A 20,524-nucleotide genomic window follows, 5' to 3' on the forward strand; every position below is an offset into this window, starting at 1 on the left:
AATACATTTTGGATTGGGGCAATCAAAATGTTTTGATAATTTCAAAATGTTTTATTCAGATTTTGACCTTTTTTAACAAAATAACTTTTTTTAGTATAAGTTAACTACAATTTTTAATAAATAAAAAAACCCCTAATTATTCCAAAAAAAAAGTCAAATTGGGAGATTTGATCATATCGACCCTTTCTTGTGAACAGTTTAGGCCTCAATAATTTGTTTTCTGACATAACACTTTGTCAGAAAATTCCCAACCAGCTCTAGTTGTATTAGCGGAACAGAATGATTGGATTAGCAGTGCAGAGTAGCTGTATCTGTACTGCATTACTAGCTCCAGCATCAACCATACTCCAGCTTTTACCCATGTCCCCTAACAGGCTTGCTAGCTCGAGTTTAAAGCACCACTTAACTTGAGCTAGAGACTTTTGTGTGTGGATGGGAGTCATGCTATGGTCAACTCCAATTATACCCTGGGCTAACACTGCAAGCCCAGGAGGTATGTAATAACAGAGTCAGTGACTGTATTATAGTCTCATGGCATCTCCAAAGGTATGGCACACAACCCTATACCTTTGCCTCCAGCTCACCCATACTTCCTTCAAGCCCTGCTAATTCCCTTCCCAACTCCTCAACAAAGAGACTCAGGCTATGTCTACACTGACGGCGGCAAAGTCGCTGCCATCAGATCGACTTATCTGGATCAACTGAGTGTTCAATGAAGACCCGCTCAGTCAATCCAGAAGTCGACGTACTAAAACCACCTCCTCAAATGGTGTAGCTCAGTGCAGTGAAGACGGCGCGCAGAAGAGAAGCACGGAAGTCGACAGGAGTTATGCAAGTTCTTTGCGTACTTTGCGTAACTCTGTTCGACTGCTGCCGAATCACCAAGGTAAGTGTAGACCAAGCCTCAGACTTGCAGACAGCCATCTGTGGAATCTAAGGGTATCTTCTATGTAGAAGAGGAAAAGCCACTGGCTGAGGGCCTATTTATTCAGCAGATATCAAGGGGCATGATCAGCCCCTGAGAAAACACTGCTGGAATCAGCTGTGAACTGGCAGCACTTCAGAACAGGCTAAGATGATATTCGAATGCTTACCCTTGCAGATGGAAGGCTACAAGCTTCCAGTGCAGTCTCTACTCGTTTTCTGTCAGCGGAGAACAAGCGGTATATGCTGCAAAATGGAAATAAACAAGGCAGGATTTGTTCAAAGGCATATCACACTGTTCTGTATTATATGGACACAAGCTGCGCATGGCTAACAGACTGCACAGCAACGTGACTTTTTTGGAAGACTTGTGTGTTCATCCTTTGTTTCATAGCTTGATCTTGAAAACAGAAACACTTTAACAAAAGAGGAAAAGAAATTAAAATATTCCAGTCAGATAAACACATAACACTGGGGGCGGGGTGAGGGAGTTGAAGGGGAAAGTAGTCATAGAAGGGCATAAAAGGTGTGGACATATAGAGCCCTGTAAGGGGAAATCAATTCCTTTCACATCTAGGTCACCAGTTACAATCCAGGCCAGAATGGTAGTAATCAACATTTATTACCATTTGGTGGGCGCTGAGTGGCATATATTAAATTAGTTTGGTGATGTCAGCCCACTTTCCAGCATTCCCACCATTAACGCTATTATCACAATGGGTATCTAACATATTTATATGGCTCCCTCCCTAGCATTTGAGCACATTACACTCTTTAACGTATTTATCATCACAACAACACTTTGAGGTAGGGAAGTGCTATTATCCCCATTTTACAGATGGGGAACTGAGGCACAGACAGTCTAGGTGACTTGTTCAAAGGAATCTAGGGCAAAGACGGGACTTGACCCCAGGTCCCTAACCACTGGACAATTCTTCACTTTTGGTTTCTTAACTGGATAGTCTTAACATCAAGGACATCAAAAATGCGGCCCAGTTCTAACCCTCAAATACAGAGGTTCAAACTCCATAGACTTCACCCACAGCCCATGAAGACAGAACTGGTTCCTGCCCCCAAAAGTGGTCTGTTTAGCTAAGAGTGGAGCAAACTGACACAACAGTGAGGAAGTCGCTTGCACTGACAGCTGTGCCATATGCATTCTGCATGGATACACAGATTTCAGTCCAAGGGGTGACAGTCCAGCACCTATCCAAAGATTAAAATCACACTCAAAAGTTCGAAAAAGCCAATTGAATAACAAAGGACAGAAGAACTTACCTCTTCAGTGGAATACGTCCTTCTGGAGCAACCTGCAGCTTAAGTTTTGTGTAACTGTAGACAAAAAAGCATTTTAATGGCCTTTTTCTTTTTAAAAGCTTTTCGAACACTCTTATAGCTCAACCCTATTGTTTCTATCAGTTTGCTAGTTTTACTCATTCCTTTTGTACTGTCTGAAAAATTTTGTCGGACACATCATAAACAAACATCAATATTGAATGAGAAACATCACCTGCATCCATATGGGGTGATGCAAAAACCACCAGCACACAAGAATGCAAAACAAACCCCATAGAATTGACATCAAAAAGCACAAAATCAGAGATTCTCTCTACAATGGAGCTGGAAGATGTAATTCCCAGCTCAAGGAGACGTACCCCCACTAGCGCTGATCAAGCTAGTGTGGTGTAGCCATGGTAGCGAATGCGGCTAGCCACCCTAAAGGAACCTAGAATCAGGATGGTGCAGAAAGTATCTTAAACACACTTGAGCCCCCTTTTCCCCAGGGCTGCAAGTTTTTATGCTGTGCCTTAGGGGCTTCTACAGTCTCTTAGATGTGCAGCACAAAATCAGACTCTCACTTCAGAAAATCTCAGCCCACGAGTCCTACATTTCCCTAATGTATATCTTAAATGTCCTTTCTATGCAGGTTGGAGAGAAATTTTTCCTTGACTTTTTAGAAAATAGAATATAAAAACACACCCACCCATCCAATGTCCTGGTGCCCCACCAACCTTTGTAAAAATACAGTAAATAAACACATTCCAGTTTTCCAAGGAGGATTCCAGGCTATTCACATTTCAGTGAGAGACAGTATCCTTGTACTAATTTAAACCTTAGCCTATACTAGTATGGTCTCCTCAAGCTACAACTTCTAGATCCAGTGATGACATCCTCTTACATTAGGAATGGAATGACCCAGTAGAGCAGCTAGTCTGGAATCTTGCTAAGTGAGGGTTGCTCCCTACTGCTTTGTTGGGTCCAGGTTTAAATAATGGATCCTTCCATCACCTCCCTCAGAAAACCATTCTACAGCCTGATAGCCAATTAAATGTCCTGGCACCAGTGAGAGCGTGAACACACTCTAGCAAACATGAGTCAGCTCAAAGACTTAGAATCAATGCGCTAAATGAGTCTGACTTCCCAACTGGCCACTTCACCCGTGTCAGCTTGAAAGCCTTGTGGGATGATCAAATGGGTTAAGGTAGCCCTGGTGCTTCTCTGGTGCACAAATCCGTTACTTACCTTCCAAAGTTGTCTATTTGCAGACAACTCAGTGCATTACCTGGACTGACCTTTTAAGAGTATATTTATATCTCAATCCTCACAGCGTTACCCTTGCCATGCCCATTGGTGCATTGGGATGAGAATATATTTCTAAGCGCTGCACATCCTTATTCTCACAAACAGGATCTGATCCAGAGCCTGCAGGAATCCATGGGAGTCATTCCATTGACTAGAGAGCATTAGATCAGGCCTTCCTTGGGACCTGCCGAAGTGAGTGAGGGCTACTTTTGTAAGGATCTACAGCATCAACCTTTTGTCAGAAAATAAAAGAGCCTTTGGGGGATTTTTTTGGTTTAGGGTTTTTTGTTTGTTTGTCTGTTTGTAACATAAAGAATTAATTAACCCCCCTCTCCCCTGTACATTGAACTTGGTATACTGAGTTCACATGTACAAGCTTTTCTGTGAAACCAAGAGGGCTAGAAACTTACATGTTAGTAAAATGAAGGCTGAGATTCTCAGCTGTGTTCTTTATATAAAGCTTCAACTGTTGTAGGATTCACGATGGTATCACAAGACTCAGCAACACTGGTGTTATAACTATCCTGACCGGTACTGATCAGGCTTCCTTCCCCCAGGACTTCTCGGTACCTTTTATGGACCCCTGAGGTCACACCATTTTACCTTGCTCTATAGCCATAATCTTTCCCTCCTAGGACGTCTGAATGTTATTCCTGCTCCATTACTGGCTAGAAGGGCTGATGCTGAGAGATGCTACCACCTTCAAAAGCTAAACATGCTATTCCAATAGGTTGCTGCTAGCTCTGAGGATAATAGACCCAGGACTTGAAATCAATCCCATGTCCCCATGTTAAGCCTTTGTGATGTACTCCAGTCATAAAGGCAAAAATGTACTTCACAATTATAACAAAGAAAACAGAGATTTAAATCCAAAGCGCCTGTTCTCTAACTCTATTCTAACTCTATTCTTCCTCATCTGATCTGATCTGATCACAGGAAACCTGTTCAGCCCTTTTATTAATACACTCTGGACATGGTGAAGGTCTGGATGCCAAAAAGAAGAAAATGCTTTTAAATTCTGTTCTAATGCAATCATTTTCAAATTGGATGACATGATTCTAACAGGACTACGACCACCACTTTATGCAGTACAGTAATTATAATGGAGCAAGATGTTTAATCTTCAAAGTCAAGGAAACCTTGAGTAACTCTGAGCTGGCCTCTGTACTAAGGGTCCTAGAAACCCTCCAGCATCTAAGTGAGTTATTAATTAATGGAAAAATAAAAGGCATAGAGATACGATGCTTGCCTGCTACTCTACGCATCTTAGAGTTCTTTGCCTTCGTACACACATACACAGACACACACATTCTGCTTCCTCTAGAGGCAGTGCACCTCTGCTCTGTATCCAACACAGGCTGTGTCTATCATGTGCAATCTAGTCTAGTGTTAGTCGTTTGTGAGCTAAGAGCTGAAAGAGGAGATTACTTATTTGTCACTGGAGGTTCTTTGAGATGTGTGGTTTCTAACTGCATTACACTGTGGCTTACGCATGCACACCTTGCGCCCAGATTCAAAGAATTTGGAAGTGGTGTCTGTTGGTCTGTGCACGTGCCCTGACTCACCCCGTGCTTCCATCCAAGGTGAGAAAGGGTGGGGTGGATCGACCATGTCTCCATTTTCTTCTCCATTGTGAATCTAACAGATCTGAAGCAGAGGGAAAGGAGGGCCAGAAGTGGAATACAGATAGGGACCACACATCTCGAAGAACATCCAGTTACAGGTAAGTAACTTTGTTGTCTTCTTCAAGTGATGGTCCCTACTATATTCTACTGTGGATGACTGACAAGTAGTACCTAAGTAGGAGGAGGATGTGGATGGAAGAGTTGTGCAGAGAACTGCTGTGCCAAAGGAGTCATCCACCGTGGAGTCCTGCACCAAGTCATAGCGTATTGCAAATGTGTGGACAGAACTCCATGAGGCTGCTCTACATAAATCTATGAGAGGCACATCGTGAAGGGATGCTGGTCACTGGTTGAGCTCTAGTGGCGTGAACCTGTAGCCCCGTGGAGGGAGGTTGATTTGACAGCAGGTAGCAGAGTTTAATGTAGCCAGAAATCCATTTGGAGATTCTCTGGGTAGAGATGGCTAGTTCCCTGATACTCTGCTACCGTAACAAACAGTGTAGGGGACTTCCTGATCGTTTTTGTTCTCTGTAGGTAAATGGACGTTGAGGAAATGGAGTCTACATTCTTCTGTAGATATGTTTGGTTTTGGGATGAAAACAGGTAGGTGAATGGATTGGTTAATATGAAACTGGGAGACTACTTTTGGTGAAAATTTCAGGTATAGGTGTAAAGAGATCTTAACCTTGTGGAATACTGTAAATGATGGGTCTGCCATCATAGCTCAGTTCACACCAACCCCTCTCACCGAAGTGATACCAACATGGAAGGTGACCTTCATGGAGAGCAGGGATTTGGAGCAGGATAGCACTGTTTCAAAGGGGTTTTTTGTTAATATTGAGAGTACCAGATTCAGGTCCCACTGAGGTGTGATTATTCATAGATGTGGGAAAGTTCTTATGAGGTCTTTCCAAAATCCGGGAGTTAGTGGGTGTGTAAAAATGGAGTAAGCATCCATAGGAGGATGGAACACATTAATCTCCGGTAGGTGGACTCGCAAGGAGCTGAGGGTGGGACCCGATGTCTTTAAGGATAGAATGTAGTCCAGGATTAGGGGAATCTCTGCAGCTTCTGGTATAACATCTTTATGTTGTGCCCAGGACAAAAAGCCTTTCCATTTAACTCAGTAACATTGTCTAGTGGAGTCTTTTCCTACTGCTGGATTTGCAGATGAAGTGACTGAGGTGACGGAAGTCACGAATTGGTCTCCAACCACCTTGGGTATTAGGAAGTAAGTTGAATAGAAACCTGTTCCTTGATATTGTAGAGGAATGCTTTCTATTGCTGCTCGTTGTAATAAGGAACACCGCTTGGGTGAGAATACTGTCATAAGAGTGATCCCCGAAGGGGAACAGGGAGGGAGGTCTTGGAGGAGATAGCATTATGAACTCTATCATATAGCCCTGAAGGATGATATTCAGCACCCATTTGTCTGTTGTTATTGCACTCCAGGTGTGGAAAAAGAGTGTTAAATGACCACCAAATGAAGTAGAAGAGTCTCAAGATGCTAGGCTCAATGGTTGGAGGTTCTCGAGTTTGTGTCAAAAAATTTTCTTGGCTTGTGGCTCGGCTTGGGCTGTTGAGGTTTGAGTGAGGGGACTGGCGAAGCGGGATCTTTGGACCTTTTGTTGCTTGCATGGAGGTTCACAGGGTCTCCGTTGGTAAAAATATGGAGACCTGTACCTCTGTGTGGATAACTGGCGGTGTAATTTCTGTTTTGGGGCAGGCACATAGATGCCCAATGAGCAAAGGGTACCCTGGAGTCTACAAGGATATGAAGAGACTCATCCATCTTCTTGTTGAAGAAGCGAGATTAATCAAAAGGGAGGTCCTCGATGGTAATCTGGTCCCCATGGGAAAACCAGAAGTATGAAGCCAAGACTCTCTTGGCATCACAATGACCACAGCCATTGCCTTATAGGAAGTATCAGCTGCATCTACTGTGGATTGGAGGGCAGTTCTGGCTATTAATTTTCCTTCATTGACAAGGGCCTGAAAGCTGGCATGGTCTTGCTGTGGGAGACTATTAGAAAATTCCTTGAATTTCGTGTAATTCAGGAAGTCCTATTTAGCCAACAATGCTTGATAATTGGCTATCCTAAACTGCAAACTGGAGGAAGAGAAAACTTTTCTAGATGCTTCCCTTCTTTATCCGCAGGTTTAAATTGAGTGTGTTGTTGTTTAGACCTCTCTTCAGAAGCCTGAACCACTAGTGAGTAGTGTTATGATGTCTGGAATGGCTCATGACTGTAAATGGCTAACGCAGGGCAGACTGTTATAAAACAGGGTAAACAGCCTAAACTGGTGGTGTGTTCTAGAATTAGATTTCACCCAGCCAGTGACAAACGCGAACTCCTGGATCACTATACCAATCTTACCATGGAGTCACAGACAGTATACTCTCCAGTCTATTTGTCACTCAGACAAACTGGACTTTGTGATAAAAGGTCACTTAAACCAAAAATCACATCACGTTTAGGTTGCTTCCAGTCCCAAGAGACCAGTTACTTACCCCACATTAATTGGTACTCTAGATCTTACACCAAACACAACACTGGTAGCCAATTATATAGTAAACTAACTAAAGGTTTATTACCTAAGAAAAGGAAGTGAGAGTTATTGAGACGTGAAAGTAGGTAAAATATATGCCAAGGGGAGTCATAGTTTGTAATTTCCAAAGGGTGGCAGTGATGTAATAAACTGCTAGTTTTCCAAAAATCTTTTCAAGGTACCCAGATTGTCTCTGGGGAGCTCTGCTTTGCATCTGGTACACTTCCGTGCAAGAATCCAAACACTCTAGAGATCCAGGATCTTTCCATGAATCCATACTTATAGCTTCTTCTCACAGAAAACAAGCTCACAGTGTCACTATCCACAAGGGCTTTTCCCTTGATGACAGAGAGTGAGGAATACATTTTGAGTCTTTGACTTCCGATCATCACACACAATGACCACTTGCTTAGAAATTAACAGTTTTCTGTTAACTTTCTGCACCTGCATTCCACAAGGCTTCTTTCTCATTTAATGGGTTATTTAGTTACACAGGTACCTACAATGTAAATATTTGCTATTACATTATAACAAGATACAGATATATGAAAACAATGGATGTAACATCCCATTAGTTTTCATGAAGTTTAAACACCAAATGCATTCTTATACATTTAACAATCACTTTTATCGATACTAATACACAGGTGAATTAGCTTGGGACTCTGGCATGAGCTGATCTGCCAGTGTTACTGTGAGTCAGAGCTGGGTGGGCTAATAGGAATTCTGAGCCTTCCTGCCCCTTTAGGGATGCCAGAATATGTGGTGGAAATGTGCCACGCTGTCCTGGCTGGCTCCAGTATGACTTTGTTGATTGGCGGTGCTATTCTCGTCAGTCTCAAAGTGTGAAGAATGTCCTGAAGCTTATGCTGGGATCTCTTCCAGTGGGATTTGGAGTTTCCCCCACAACTCTCCATAAAAGATTTTGAAACTGTCAAAAGTCATCCAGTGGGGAAGGGGATGATGCAGTAACAGCTTCATCCAGCAGTGAGGATGGGAAGCTAGCCAGCTCCAGTGGGACCACTGGAATCTGGCTATATTATTCTTCCACCGCCATCGGATCTGAGGGCATGTTTGATGGCCCCTTGGGTGTGGAGGGGGACCAGGTGATGACTCCCTCTCAGATCAAGCAGGCTCTGAAAGAAGATACTGACTCTAGAGCCCCCAATATGGCCAATAGGCAGGATCAATAGGAGGTTTCAGGAGTCACTATGGCATGGGGTACCAGGGGTTCCAGGGACGGTGAGGAGGTAATTGCTCCCATGGGCATGCCAGTCTTCATATAGTGCAAAGGAGTGATATGGGAAAGACGGTTCTTCCCCTCATTATGATTTGTCCATGGGGTTCCAAAGTCAGATTCTGGCTCCAAAGGTGGTACCATCAGAGCCAATGGAGAGGTGCATATGTGAGGGGGGCCCCCCTACTGAAGGCATGTCTCATGGTGGGGATATTAATTCCCTAGAGATGGAGGGACCCGATTGAGAAAGGGACTCTGGTCTGGTAAAGTGAAGGTATCTCAGCATAAGGATTACTCTCTCCTTTCTGGCCACCAGTACCGGTGCTGAAGTTTTTACTGGTGTTGGAGGATCTCACGTTTTGCGAGGTGCGACTTAGAACATGCTACGTCTCCTTGGGCTGAGCTAGTGGAGGGAATGTCCAGTTTCTTTGAGGTGGACTTGGAGGAAGACTTAATCCCATGCTTATGGGAGTGCTTCCTAATCTCCTGACTAGGCCCAGCCACGAGATCTGTGGGGGTGGCTCTGCTGGTACCAGAATCAGATGTAATAGCAGCAGGAGACAAACTCCTCACTGGTTCAAGCTGATGTACAGAATTCCCTGGTCCGAGTGTGATTGTGGTCTCATGGCTATCTTCAGGAGATACTTCCAGAGACGAAGTGCTCACCCTTCTTGGGGACGGCTGGGGAAAATTGACAAATATTGCACCCACCCGCGATGTGAGATTCTCCCAGGAAGTCGAGGCAGCATTGGTGGTTGTCGCTGAATGGGAAAGAGTGCAGGTAGGAGGTGCAGAGTTTGAAGCCTGGAGTTTTGGGCGTAGTTGGGAATACGGAGGTGGGGAGTACGTGTCCCTCAACTCTATTCTATACAGTTAAAACTGGTAAACTACTAATGCTAGGAAAAGAAGTAAAACTATTAAAACAACGACTAAAACTGACAAACCTACGTACAATTAAAAGTATTGGAGCTGCATCAGGGGTGAGAACACTGGAGGTTCCAACCTGGACCATGTGGTGGTGAGAAAGAACCAGAGACGTGGTCATTCTGTCCTACTCTTTATCACCTCAGACAGAAGCATGAGGCTAGTCAAGGCACACACTCAGACCAACGGACACCACTTTCAAATACTCCAACTCCGGGTGCATGATGTGCATGAGTAATGCACAATGGAATACAATATGGACAGTCACTCAAAGAAGAATCAAAATTGCCATGTTTTGAGTGCCACAAATAGCAACCATTTCAGTAAAAGAATCATATGACACCCTGGGGAAAGCTTTGGAAGACTGAAGGAGCTGCATTTCACTAGGCACTTGTATGTCTGAACTTTGAATGCAGTTCTCTTCATACCAGGATAAAGCAAATAAGGTAACACTGGCCAGGAATCATCTTTTGTAATCTGGCAGGCTCTATCATGAAGTTCTCAACATTGTCATTTAAACAAAACTAGCTGTCTGTGCACTCATCATCCATATGACACCTGGTAATCTTGGATTTATTCAGCTATTTTTCTTTAATTTGCAAAGTGCCTGCTGTTTTTATAAACTTATCATAAAAACCCTTTGTACTTTGTCCTACAGTACTCAGAATCAATGCATTGTGTGCCAATGAATGTAGAGGAACAGATTCACAGTTTCTCTCTACTGAGTAGCGAGACCCGAGGGATCAGACTGAGGAAAATGGAAATCTTGTACTTCTCATTCTTTGACTAAGAATAGATAGCATAGAAAAAAAAAGAAGTGGGTCAGTCTGAAATTCATTGTTTTTAACCCTGACGTCACTCCCTCTGTGTGTAACAGGAAGAAGGCAATGGCATTCAAAAGTGTATTCCAGCCATGTCTCCTAGGTAATAGTTTGTGAAAGGAATCATATTTCCCTGATTTATTTTAAACTATAGTTTAGGTATCAGGTTTTTTTAACTCAGCAAGAGAGGAAAATCTATGTTTACAGAACTGACAAGCCAACAAAGTATAAACAATAAGTGGCAAGAAGGCTGACAAAAGAAAAAGGAAAATGACTCAGAAAAAGGAGTAACACCCTTGGAAATAAATATTACGGCTACTTACGCTTTTTCCAGAAATGCATCCCTTGACATGTTCTGTGCCAGCAGGTTTGTTGCCAAACTGAAAACTTCGTCCGTCCATTCCTAAAGAGAGATAAATTACAGCTCATGTAGCCCATATGCAGCCTCTCAAAGGTGCTTGTTTATATCTTTATTTTCATGAAGGCAAACAGTTTCAACATGAGTATTATTATTAGAAAGTGTTTAATAAAAGCCTCATCCATATCATTCCCAGCACAGCTTAATTTCTAGACTAGGGGCCTGTGTTTTTCATCATGCAGAAATCACAGACTTTGCCACCGACATGATCTTTAAACTGGGTATTATTTGACATGTGTGTTTCAAAAGAGATTTCAAATATGAGAATACAAGGGCCTGATGCAAAGCGCACTGCAGTCAATGGCAGTCTTTTCACTGATTTCAATGGGCTGTTGATCAGGCTTACAGAAAAAGACCTATGACTGTGTGATGGCCACCATCTTGGCAGACACACCAAGGGGTAGGAGGTACAATTCCCGCTATAAAAACCAATGATCTACAGGAAAGAAATGCATTTAGGCAACACTATTGAACCTTTCCCCTTAAGGTATGTAGTCAAAACACAACTGTAAGTATAGATTCCGTATGGGTCTTTAGACATTGACCTGAGAAATATGTACAAGAAACCACAGCAGCAGGGAAATACAAAAGTACCTCAATTATTTGAATATCCTGGGGGGAAATGAATGTGTTCAGTTAATCAAGGTTTCCAGTAAGAAAACTTTTACTGCAATTAACTAATGTTCAGAGACGGGACTTTGTTTTGAACAACAGGCTTAGACACAGGCATTTGGATAATGTGGCTTCAGTCACATGAATAATTCCATTGAAGTCACAATCACATGGTTAATTAAAATTTCACGTGCTCTGGTGATGTGTGTCAATGGTGCGCTGAACCCATCTCAGCATGTGCAATATGTTCTTCCTTTCTCCATCACTGTTGACAGATCTGCTAACCCTCCTGTCACTCAAGTTTGCATTTGGAGAGCTATATTTGATGCTCTTTTTCTTTTCTTCTCACAACCAGGATCTTGCCCAATCTTGATGTTTTAAGAACATTTTCAGAATCTACCCCTTTTGTCTATGCTTCTAAAACATTTGTTCATACATAATTCTCCCTTTCACTCAGACTACTGTAACCTCTTCTTCTCCAAACTCCCTTCCTGAGTCTATCCACCATTCAGCAGCTAAATAACATTCCTCTGTGACACACTGTACCCCATGTACATCCTTATGGTGTGATCTGTATATCATTCATGTTCATTCACCCTTACAGTGTACCTGTGTATTGTCTGATGCAAAGTATGCCAAGTAAGACATTTTTGGAATGCTCATTGCACACTGAACATTATTGTTATGGTACCACGTTTCCTGCAATGTCACACATATGTACAGATATGAAATTCTGCTGTGTCCTATACCCAAAGGTGTGTCTCACATGCTTTGAATAGATGCAGATGAACACAAAACTGTGTTTCCATGCCCCACAGAGGCATGCATACAGGAACAATGGACTGGTCTAAGCACCTGTGAGAACTTTAGTCAAGTGGGGTAAAAATGCACATTGCCAGACAGGGCCGATCACCTGACCCCAGGGGGCACTGGGGAAACTTGTTAAAAGCTGAGGCATCTTTGTCTCTTGGCTCTCCCCTGGAATCCATCTTCTAAGCAACACCAAAGACTGAGAATCTACCCACAGGGACATTGCAACCAGCCTGTATGGTAAGCTGAATACAGACCGACACATTAATCTTAAATTAAGATGTGAGTTATCATTTAGTTAATTGTGATGAATTCCTTGACTTATTGATAATCTGACTTAGATTCACTTAAAATTTTCCTGTAGCCAATAAACTTATGTGTTTGCTTTATCTAAAACAGTGCATGTGGATTGAGTGTGTGCAGATACCTCACGTAGGGTGACAGAGCTGGTGCATATCGATTTCTTTGATAAATTAACAAACAAATGTAAATGAGTTTGCATGGTGCAGTGTACAGCACTGAACCCTGGAAGCCGGCAGTTCCCAGGCTTGCATTTGGGACTGGGGTCTATCCCATGAGTGGCTGGCTGGAGCGCTCCTTCACTAGGTGAGGAACCAATTACACACAAGAGGCTGGGTGTAGGCCGACCCAGAAGTGGGTGGTTCATACAGCAAAGTGAGATAATTCGGGGCCCAGAAGTGAAGAATCGGGGTGACACAGCTACACACCAATCTGGGTTGCGGGGATGGAGGGGGTCACATCCTCTCCTGCTATTCTGATTGTGTCAAGGTTAAGAAGGGCAAAGTATTCTGACACTATACATTTTTATGTGAGTTTCTAGTGTAATAGACCCAAAGGCGATCCTTATTCTCAGGTCATTCCAAGCTCAGCATGAGGGAGACTCAAGAGCTGGTAAAAGTACATTTCCCAGGCAGAATATTCCTCTGCAACTGAGTCAACAACTTTCTCCTCATGACTGAGTTTTCTGGCACACCCAACAGTGACAGCAGATACCTGGGCTAGATCTCAGAGACAGACTTTTAGCCCTATTGATCACAAAGTTGTTCTGGATTTACATATTCATTGCTGAGAGATTTTGGACCTCCATCTCCTAGGACAGATTGTGTTGTATTGTATTCTTCACAGTAAACTTGTAAGGTCTAACCTTGAGACACAAGGGATGTGAGACAGAACAACAAAACAATAGGGCCCTCTAGAATCATTATTTTCCTGTGACTGTGTTTTCAGCAGAAGCATGTTAAAGATAGCATTTTATTTCATCCTGGTGTCTCAATTTTCCAGTCAGAGGGCTGATTCACACCGACCATGCGATTCGGTGGCAGTCGACGGGAGTTACGCAAACTACACAGAGTAGTTTGCGTAACTGACGTCGACTGCTCAGCTTCCCTTCTACGCGCTGTTCACACTGTGCACTGTTCCCGTCGATGCAGCGCTTCGCTACTTGAGGGGGTGGACTTACTTAGTCGACTTCCTGATCGATTGAGTGGGTCTCACTGACCGCTCAATTGATCCTGAAAGATCGATCTGGCGGCGGCGATTTTGCCGCTGTCAGTGTAAACGTAGCCTCAGAATAGCAACGTTTTGTAAACTTCGCTTTCTTTAAGCACTAACAAACAGCTAAAACCTCTCTTTGCAACACTAACTGCTGCAAAGTTTAATAGTAGCATAAAATGTTATTTTAGTCACTTATATACATTTTCTTTTAATAAAACCTAGTGGGTTTTGTTTTGATCAGACAGAACGAAATCACTTCAAATACATCCCAAGAACGGAGAGTGGACACGCAGTTACTGTATTTTTATTGCAAACATTATTTATATGCAGTTATTCTTGTCAAGCTATTTTTCCTCACTCGTCTCTCTCTGACAGTTGTAAGAGTAGCAGCACTCAGGCCTAGCAACTGAACGCCAACCCTCAGATTGAGCAATAATACAATCAGAATACATATCACTTCCCTTCACTTTCAAGGGTACTCATTTTAAATCCCCCAAAACTCCAGCCAGTAAAGCCAAGATCGGGAAAGCTGCCAAAAGTCACATCATCCTTCCTGTCATGAAATGATGGCAATGAGCAGAGATCCAAAGCACTCTGAAATCAATGGGGGTCTATCTATTGACTTCTGTTTGGATAAGACTATGAAACAAGTTGTGTCCTGTTGTTTTTGCTACCTAATGGTTAAACTGCACTGTATACAGTCAATACTGAGACCCAAAATTATGACTCACCATATAACTAAGACCCTGCATTTTCAGTTTTTATTTTGTTTAAAAATTCCTGGGAATGTACCAGTGTTTATTACAAAAAAATTAAAAGCAGGTGAAAATCCATGCAAAAAAATATCTTTGCAATTTTCCGGGTAAATATTACTCTCTTCTTTTTTCTTCTGGGTTTTTTCCCCCCACTTAAAAAAAAAAACCCTTATGATCTGAAATGTAGTTAGACACAGTTTTTCATTTTTGAACCATTTTAGCATGAAAAGTAGTTCACTAATCTGTATTTACTTTGAATCCTGCTAACTATCCAAGCTATCTGTCAAGCTGCTAATGTGTATGCGATCGTGCATGGGGTTGACAATAACATCTACACCAGCGTTCAAATCATTCTGGTACTTCTAATGTGGCTCTCTAATCCAGAATAAGAGATGGCAGCTCAGTGACAGGTTACCGAGCCATCATCTCTCCTTCAGGAGCAGGGAGCCAGGTCCAACGAGTTCTGGCACCTCCAAAATTCAGGTAGAAATTGGTAAAAAAACAAAACAAACAAACAAAAATATAATGCCTTTTGTAAAACCTGGGACATTTTCAGTAAAAAAAATAATTGGTAAAAACTGAAAACCAAAGGTCTGACATATAATACACTGTACAATACACTGTGGTAGCCCACATTACTGGCAGCATAGATTCCACAATGCAAGCCATGCTGTGAACACTCTGTGGGATGAATAGCTATTGTACATAGACAGAAAACGGCTAGTATTTATTGTGGGAAGATTACAACAGACTCAGAATCACTGTTCCTTACCATGGGGTTGTAACTATGAACACTTACCGACAGACATAATGCAAAGGGAAATGATAAATCTGGAGATTTTGAGCTAAGATTTTGCTAATGCCAACAAACTCCTCTCCCAATTTGGAAGCCTCTAATGTCTGGTATTTTTTAAAAATAGAACAATCAAGCCTTGTAACAAATTTTAATTTCAAGCAAACTGCTTCCATCATAATAAAAGAGCCATATATTCTGCTCTTCTTTTGGCTGTGTTCTGTTACCATAATTTATTATTTATGTCATTCCTATTAACTTTACTAAAAAATTAGGTAGCTGTTATGTGCTCTGGTCAGTAAGAAGCATACAATGTGAAGTACATTTTGAGAGCTCTTGCTCAATGAATGCATTTCCTTCATCTATTACATGAAGCAGAATATATACCTGCAGGCATTTATCTCAATATGAGAGACAGCTATTTTTCATGGCAAAAGACAGCACCTAAGTACTACACATTCTTGAAAACATTTAATTCAAATCAGAACTGAATGTGCGTGAAGACAGCGTTTTTCACATGTCTGTCTTTGGCTCAAGATTAACAACTGAAGTTGCTGAAGTCACAGTTCAGCATCCTTTGGTATGAAACATCTTAGAGATTTCATTTTTTTAAAAAGGCATGACTCTGTATTGCTTATCTTACTGATTATTTTAACAGAAAAGGAAATTTGGAAGAATAAAGAAGTATATTCAAAATATATCACAGAACATATGGTACCTGGTCATATGTTGTAGATGAATCACTTAGGGGTTGTCTACAGGGGGACATTCAGGAAGATTAATCCAAATTAATTTTTAAATTGATTCGTTAAACAGCATTGAATCCCTGTGTAGACTCCTTAATTCAGAATTAGAGTGGCCTTACTTTGATTTAATTTAATGCAATTCCACACCTTTAGTTAAATCACATTAGCCTTCCTGAGTGTCCCCCTGTAGACAATCCCTTATTTATGGAGGAAGCAACGAACTGTTAGCTAAAGCCCTGATCAAAAGGCCTGATGAAGCCTTTATGGAGTTTTAACACTGACTTCACTGGACTTTGGATCAGGCCCTCTATGACCTCAACCCAAAGATATATTAAATAGGATTGAACAATGATGATTTAGTTGGGGTTGGTCCTGCTTTGAGCAGGGGGTTGGACTAGAAGACCTCCTGAGGTCCCTTCCAACCCTAATCTTCTATGAATCAAGGGACAAATACCTGTGCAGACTATGAAACACAAAGAACTGTGTAGACCAAAATTATATGAAGATATTTTCAGAAATGTTTTTGAATCTGCAACTCCAAAACAAACCATGTTCCTCTATCAAGGGTAGGACTCTCTGAGAAACAATAAGGCCAGGTCTGCAGTACACCTCTCAGGTGTGTGAAAAAGCCACATCCCAGAGAGATGTAGTTATTATGACCTTAACGCCCCATGTAGACAGTGCTATGTCAGTGGGAGAGCTACTCACTGAGGTGGAGTAACTAGACCAATAGCGGAGCTCCCTCCCATCAGCTTAGAGCATCTCCATCAAAGAGCTACAGTATTTGTAGTATGGACATGCCTGAAGAGAGATCAAGATCACAGAGATGATAGTGAATAATATATTGATGGAGCTTTCTCTCTGGAGTGAGGGCTGAATCATGGTTTATGTTATAAACACATCTTAGTGAGAAACAAAAACAAGAGTGAGGCATCTTATTCATCTGTCCCTTCTCATTTTGGTATGATACTTAAGCCCATATGGGAGCAGTATTATATTATGGGCCTGGTTCTCTTTACATCCAGGCCTCTTTTAAAACTCTCTGGCATTGAAAAAGGTCCTAGGGTGGAAAAACATAGCATGACTGACTGGCCCCAGTCAGTCAATGGGAGTTTTATGATTAACTGCAGTGGAGCCAGGATTATAACTAAGGCAGATTATATTATTATATATTATATAATTATTATTAAAAACAAACAGGCAGATACAATAAAAAGGTTTAACAGCTCAAGGAAAAGAAAATGTGGAACAACATCAGTGGAGAAATCATCTTTGGTGGGTTCCATGAGGGAAATAGATTTTAAGTAGGGATCTGATGGAGCAGACAGAAGGCATGTGAAGTAGGAGACTGTATTTTGATCATGTGGGAGGCATTGCTAGAAACTGCTTTGAAGATGAGGATGAGGAATTTGTGAGCTTGATGAAGAATTCAAGTCAGCAAGGGATTTGAGAGGATGAGTGATGTGGTCAAGGTGGCAGATATGGAAGCTGAATGTAGCAGCATTTTGGACAGATTGTAGCTGGAGGAGTGGGGGAAGGTGAGTTACAGGTGGAGGAGGGTCACAGAGAAGGTTGCATTAATCAAAGAAAAAGATGAGCAATTTTATCTCAGAAGAAAAGGAGGGATTTACAAGGCATTGTAGAGGTGGAACTGGCAGGGTTAGCAAGGGAATTTGTATGTGGGGATGGTATGGAGGTAGGATAAGCAGAGGAATTGGGATAACTCCAAGCTTGGAAAACTGGAGACCGCTGAGAGACAGAGAAGAGAGGGAAAGAAAAGAGAATTTGGTGGTAAAGATGAGAAGTTCAGTTTCGGACCTAATGACTTTGACATGACAGTGGCACATCTAGGAGGAGACAGAGGGGGAGAGGCTTAGATTGGAGTTTTAGCATATTGGTAAATTTACTACAAGAGGTGGTAGCTCAAATCACACGGGGAGGAACAGAACTTGCCAGGGAAACAAAATTTCTCAGAAGCATAGAATATACAAGCTACATGGCAATCCTTGTGAGAAACATGAAGGACGTAATGGAGATGGTGAAAGAGTAAGTGGGCGAGCCCGGAAAGAGCATTGTAGAATATACATAATTTCAGATACCAATGGGCTACCTAGCCCAACATGCCTGCTCTTTTCCCATTTATGTTCATTTCTCTTTCCTGCTCTCTCTCCATAACCCTCAATCTTCCTCCTCTCCAGATCCAGGCATCCCCTGAACTCCGATACAGCCAGCACATGATCTAGCCCTGTCTCAGTTCCCTTTCTATTGGTACTGTTCATTTCCCCAATTTTTATTTTGAGGACCCTATGTTTTGAGTTCCTTAGCTGTATAGAAAAATAGAAGTCTTTCTCTTCAACAACATTTTCTAAGTAAATTGAAATGAAGGAAATGAGGACCCTAAAAGATGCAATACTAGACAAAATAAAATAGGTTCTGTCACTGGCAAATAAGGTAATTGAGAAAGTCTGGAAAATCTGATACTGTAAAAGAATCCAGTGGATGTAGGACAGATGAAAGAGGAATGCAATGGTCAGAGTTGCCTTAAAAAAGGCAAGAGAGTTTCTTTCAGACCAGGCTGATGATACCAAAACTCATGTATCATAATCAATCACACTACATGGATGAGACCTACATGACTACTCGTGAAGGAATTTTTGATAGCTTTGAAAACAGATTCCCAAAGATGAGCATAAAGATGAAGTGAATGCAAGAAATGAAGAATGGAACCATCAGAAAGATAATGATGGGAAACAGTAGATGTCTGAAGGGGCAGAGATTAGGTTACTGGAGAAAGAAGAAAATGCTTTGGAGACATTTAATGGAGTGGAAGCCAGAAGCTCAAAAGGTTTTCAAGAGTCATTCGAATGGAGAAGATCAGACAAAATGGGGCCGGAGAAACATCTCCTTGAGCATACTAGGGACAGGAAAAAAATAAACACAGAGGGGCTCATTCTCCTTTCAATTACTCTGGTTACAGCAGAACTTACATCAAGATATGTCAGAGAAAAATCAAGCCTGGACATTGATCCAAAGTGTCTTGAATCCCCTGCAATCCTGCTCCTTGATATGCATGTACAAATCCCACTTAAATAAACACAAGAGTTGCACCACTGCCATTCATCTTCAGCCCCACCATCATAGCATGTGTCTACTAATCCATTTCTTGGATTCCCAACAAAAGAGATACAAACAGGCACTCTTTGTATTAACAAGCATGTCTGTTGCCTTCAACTTATGCCTAGAGAGCATTAAAAATGACTTATTTTATCTATACAAATGTAAGCAAAACAGTGTATCATGACCTCATTTATTCAATACATTTAATGCAAGATCAGTAGTAAATGCTTAGCCTTAGGCTCAAATCCTCATTAATTCTATCAAAACCCAGAAAGCACATGTGAGGAACTAAACCTTTTGAATGGAGTGACCAGTAAAAGGCTTCAAAATAAATTAATTTCAAAAGTTGAATAATAATAAATGCAAATCTACAGAAATACAAACTTACTCCTGTAAGAAAAGAATACTATTTGATTATTTAAAATGCTTTGCTAAGAACTTTTTCAAATAATTTTAGTTTATGTTTTTCAGAGTGAGGTGTTTTAGCTTGAAAAATAACATGCTCAAGCTTTAAAAGATTAGATTTTATTGGTAAATGTCAATAAACATCAATTTTGCTGTACATACAAACTGAAAAAAATATTTCCATCAATAATAATTGGAATTTACATATAGGCAAAATGACTAGACTTTGACTAGACAATTTGACTAGACTTTTTTTTTTTAAGGATAATTACTTTGTATATTTGACACACGATGTTGACAATTTGTGTTTTACCATTTATAAAACTTTTTTTTGATTATCAACATCTACTGTCATTAAATAATTACTGTCTGATCCACCCTACTGTCCAACTCTGCACAGAATATCCCACAACTAAAAATTTAAATCAATAAAAATTTAAAAAGGCTTAAAACCCATAATTTTGTACAATTGTAAAAATGTACATCAATAAAAATCTAAAATAAATGCTTAAAAAATAAACATTGATATTATCTATTGAAATAATCCAAAAATAAAAATTGAATTCTTCCAAGCCTAAACATATGGCACGTGAAAGATAAAATAGCAAAGTGTGCATGCCAGTGTAGAGAAGCCAGTGAGACTTTATGTGGATGCAGGGGTATATACTCGTGGAATTCAATGCAGGAAC

At 41.2% G+C, this 20,524-nt stretch overlaps 1 protein-coding gene across 8 annotated transcripts in view; it reads right to left on the reverse strand.

Annotated features, from left to right (window-relative positions):
• The window catches only part of PLCB1 (phospholipase C beta 1), a 642,689-nt gene that overhangs the window by 230,322 nt on the left and 391,843 nt on the right, over positions 1 to 20,524 (reverse strand). For all 8 annotated transcript variants that reach the window (XM_067565312.1, XM_067565318.1, XM_067565317.1 and 5 more), the window contains 3 exons: positions 10,988 to 11,067; positions 2,203 to 2,256; positions 1,095 to 1,170 (listed from right to left, as the gene is read on the reverse strand). In XM_067565312.1, the coding sequence (XP_067421413.1) occupies positions 1,095 to 1,170; positions 2,203 to 2,256; positions 10,988 to 11,067 (210 nt within the window). The remainder of the gene's footprint in view (positions 1 to 1,094; positions 1,171 to 2,202; positions 2,257 to 10,987; positions 11,068 to 20,524) is intronic.

The sequence above is a fragment of the Emydura macquarii genome, unplaced genomic scaffold (assembly GCF_026122565.2).
Source record: "Emydura macquarii macquarii isolate MOO-44397 ecotype Brisbane River unplaced genomic scaffold, CSIRO-AGI_Emac_v2 contig_2676, whole genome shotgun sequence".
NCBI classification, from domain to species: domain Eukaryota; kingdom Metazoa; phylum Chordata; order Testudines; family Chelidae; genus Emydura; species Emydura macquarii.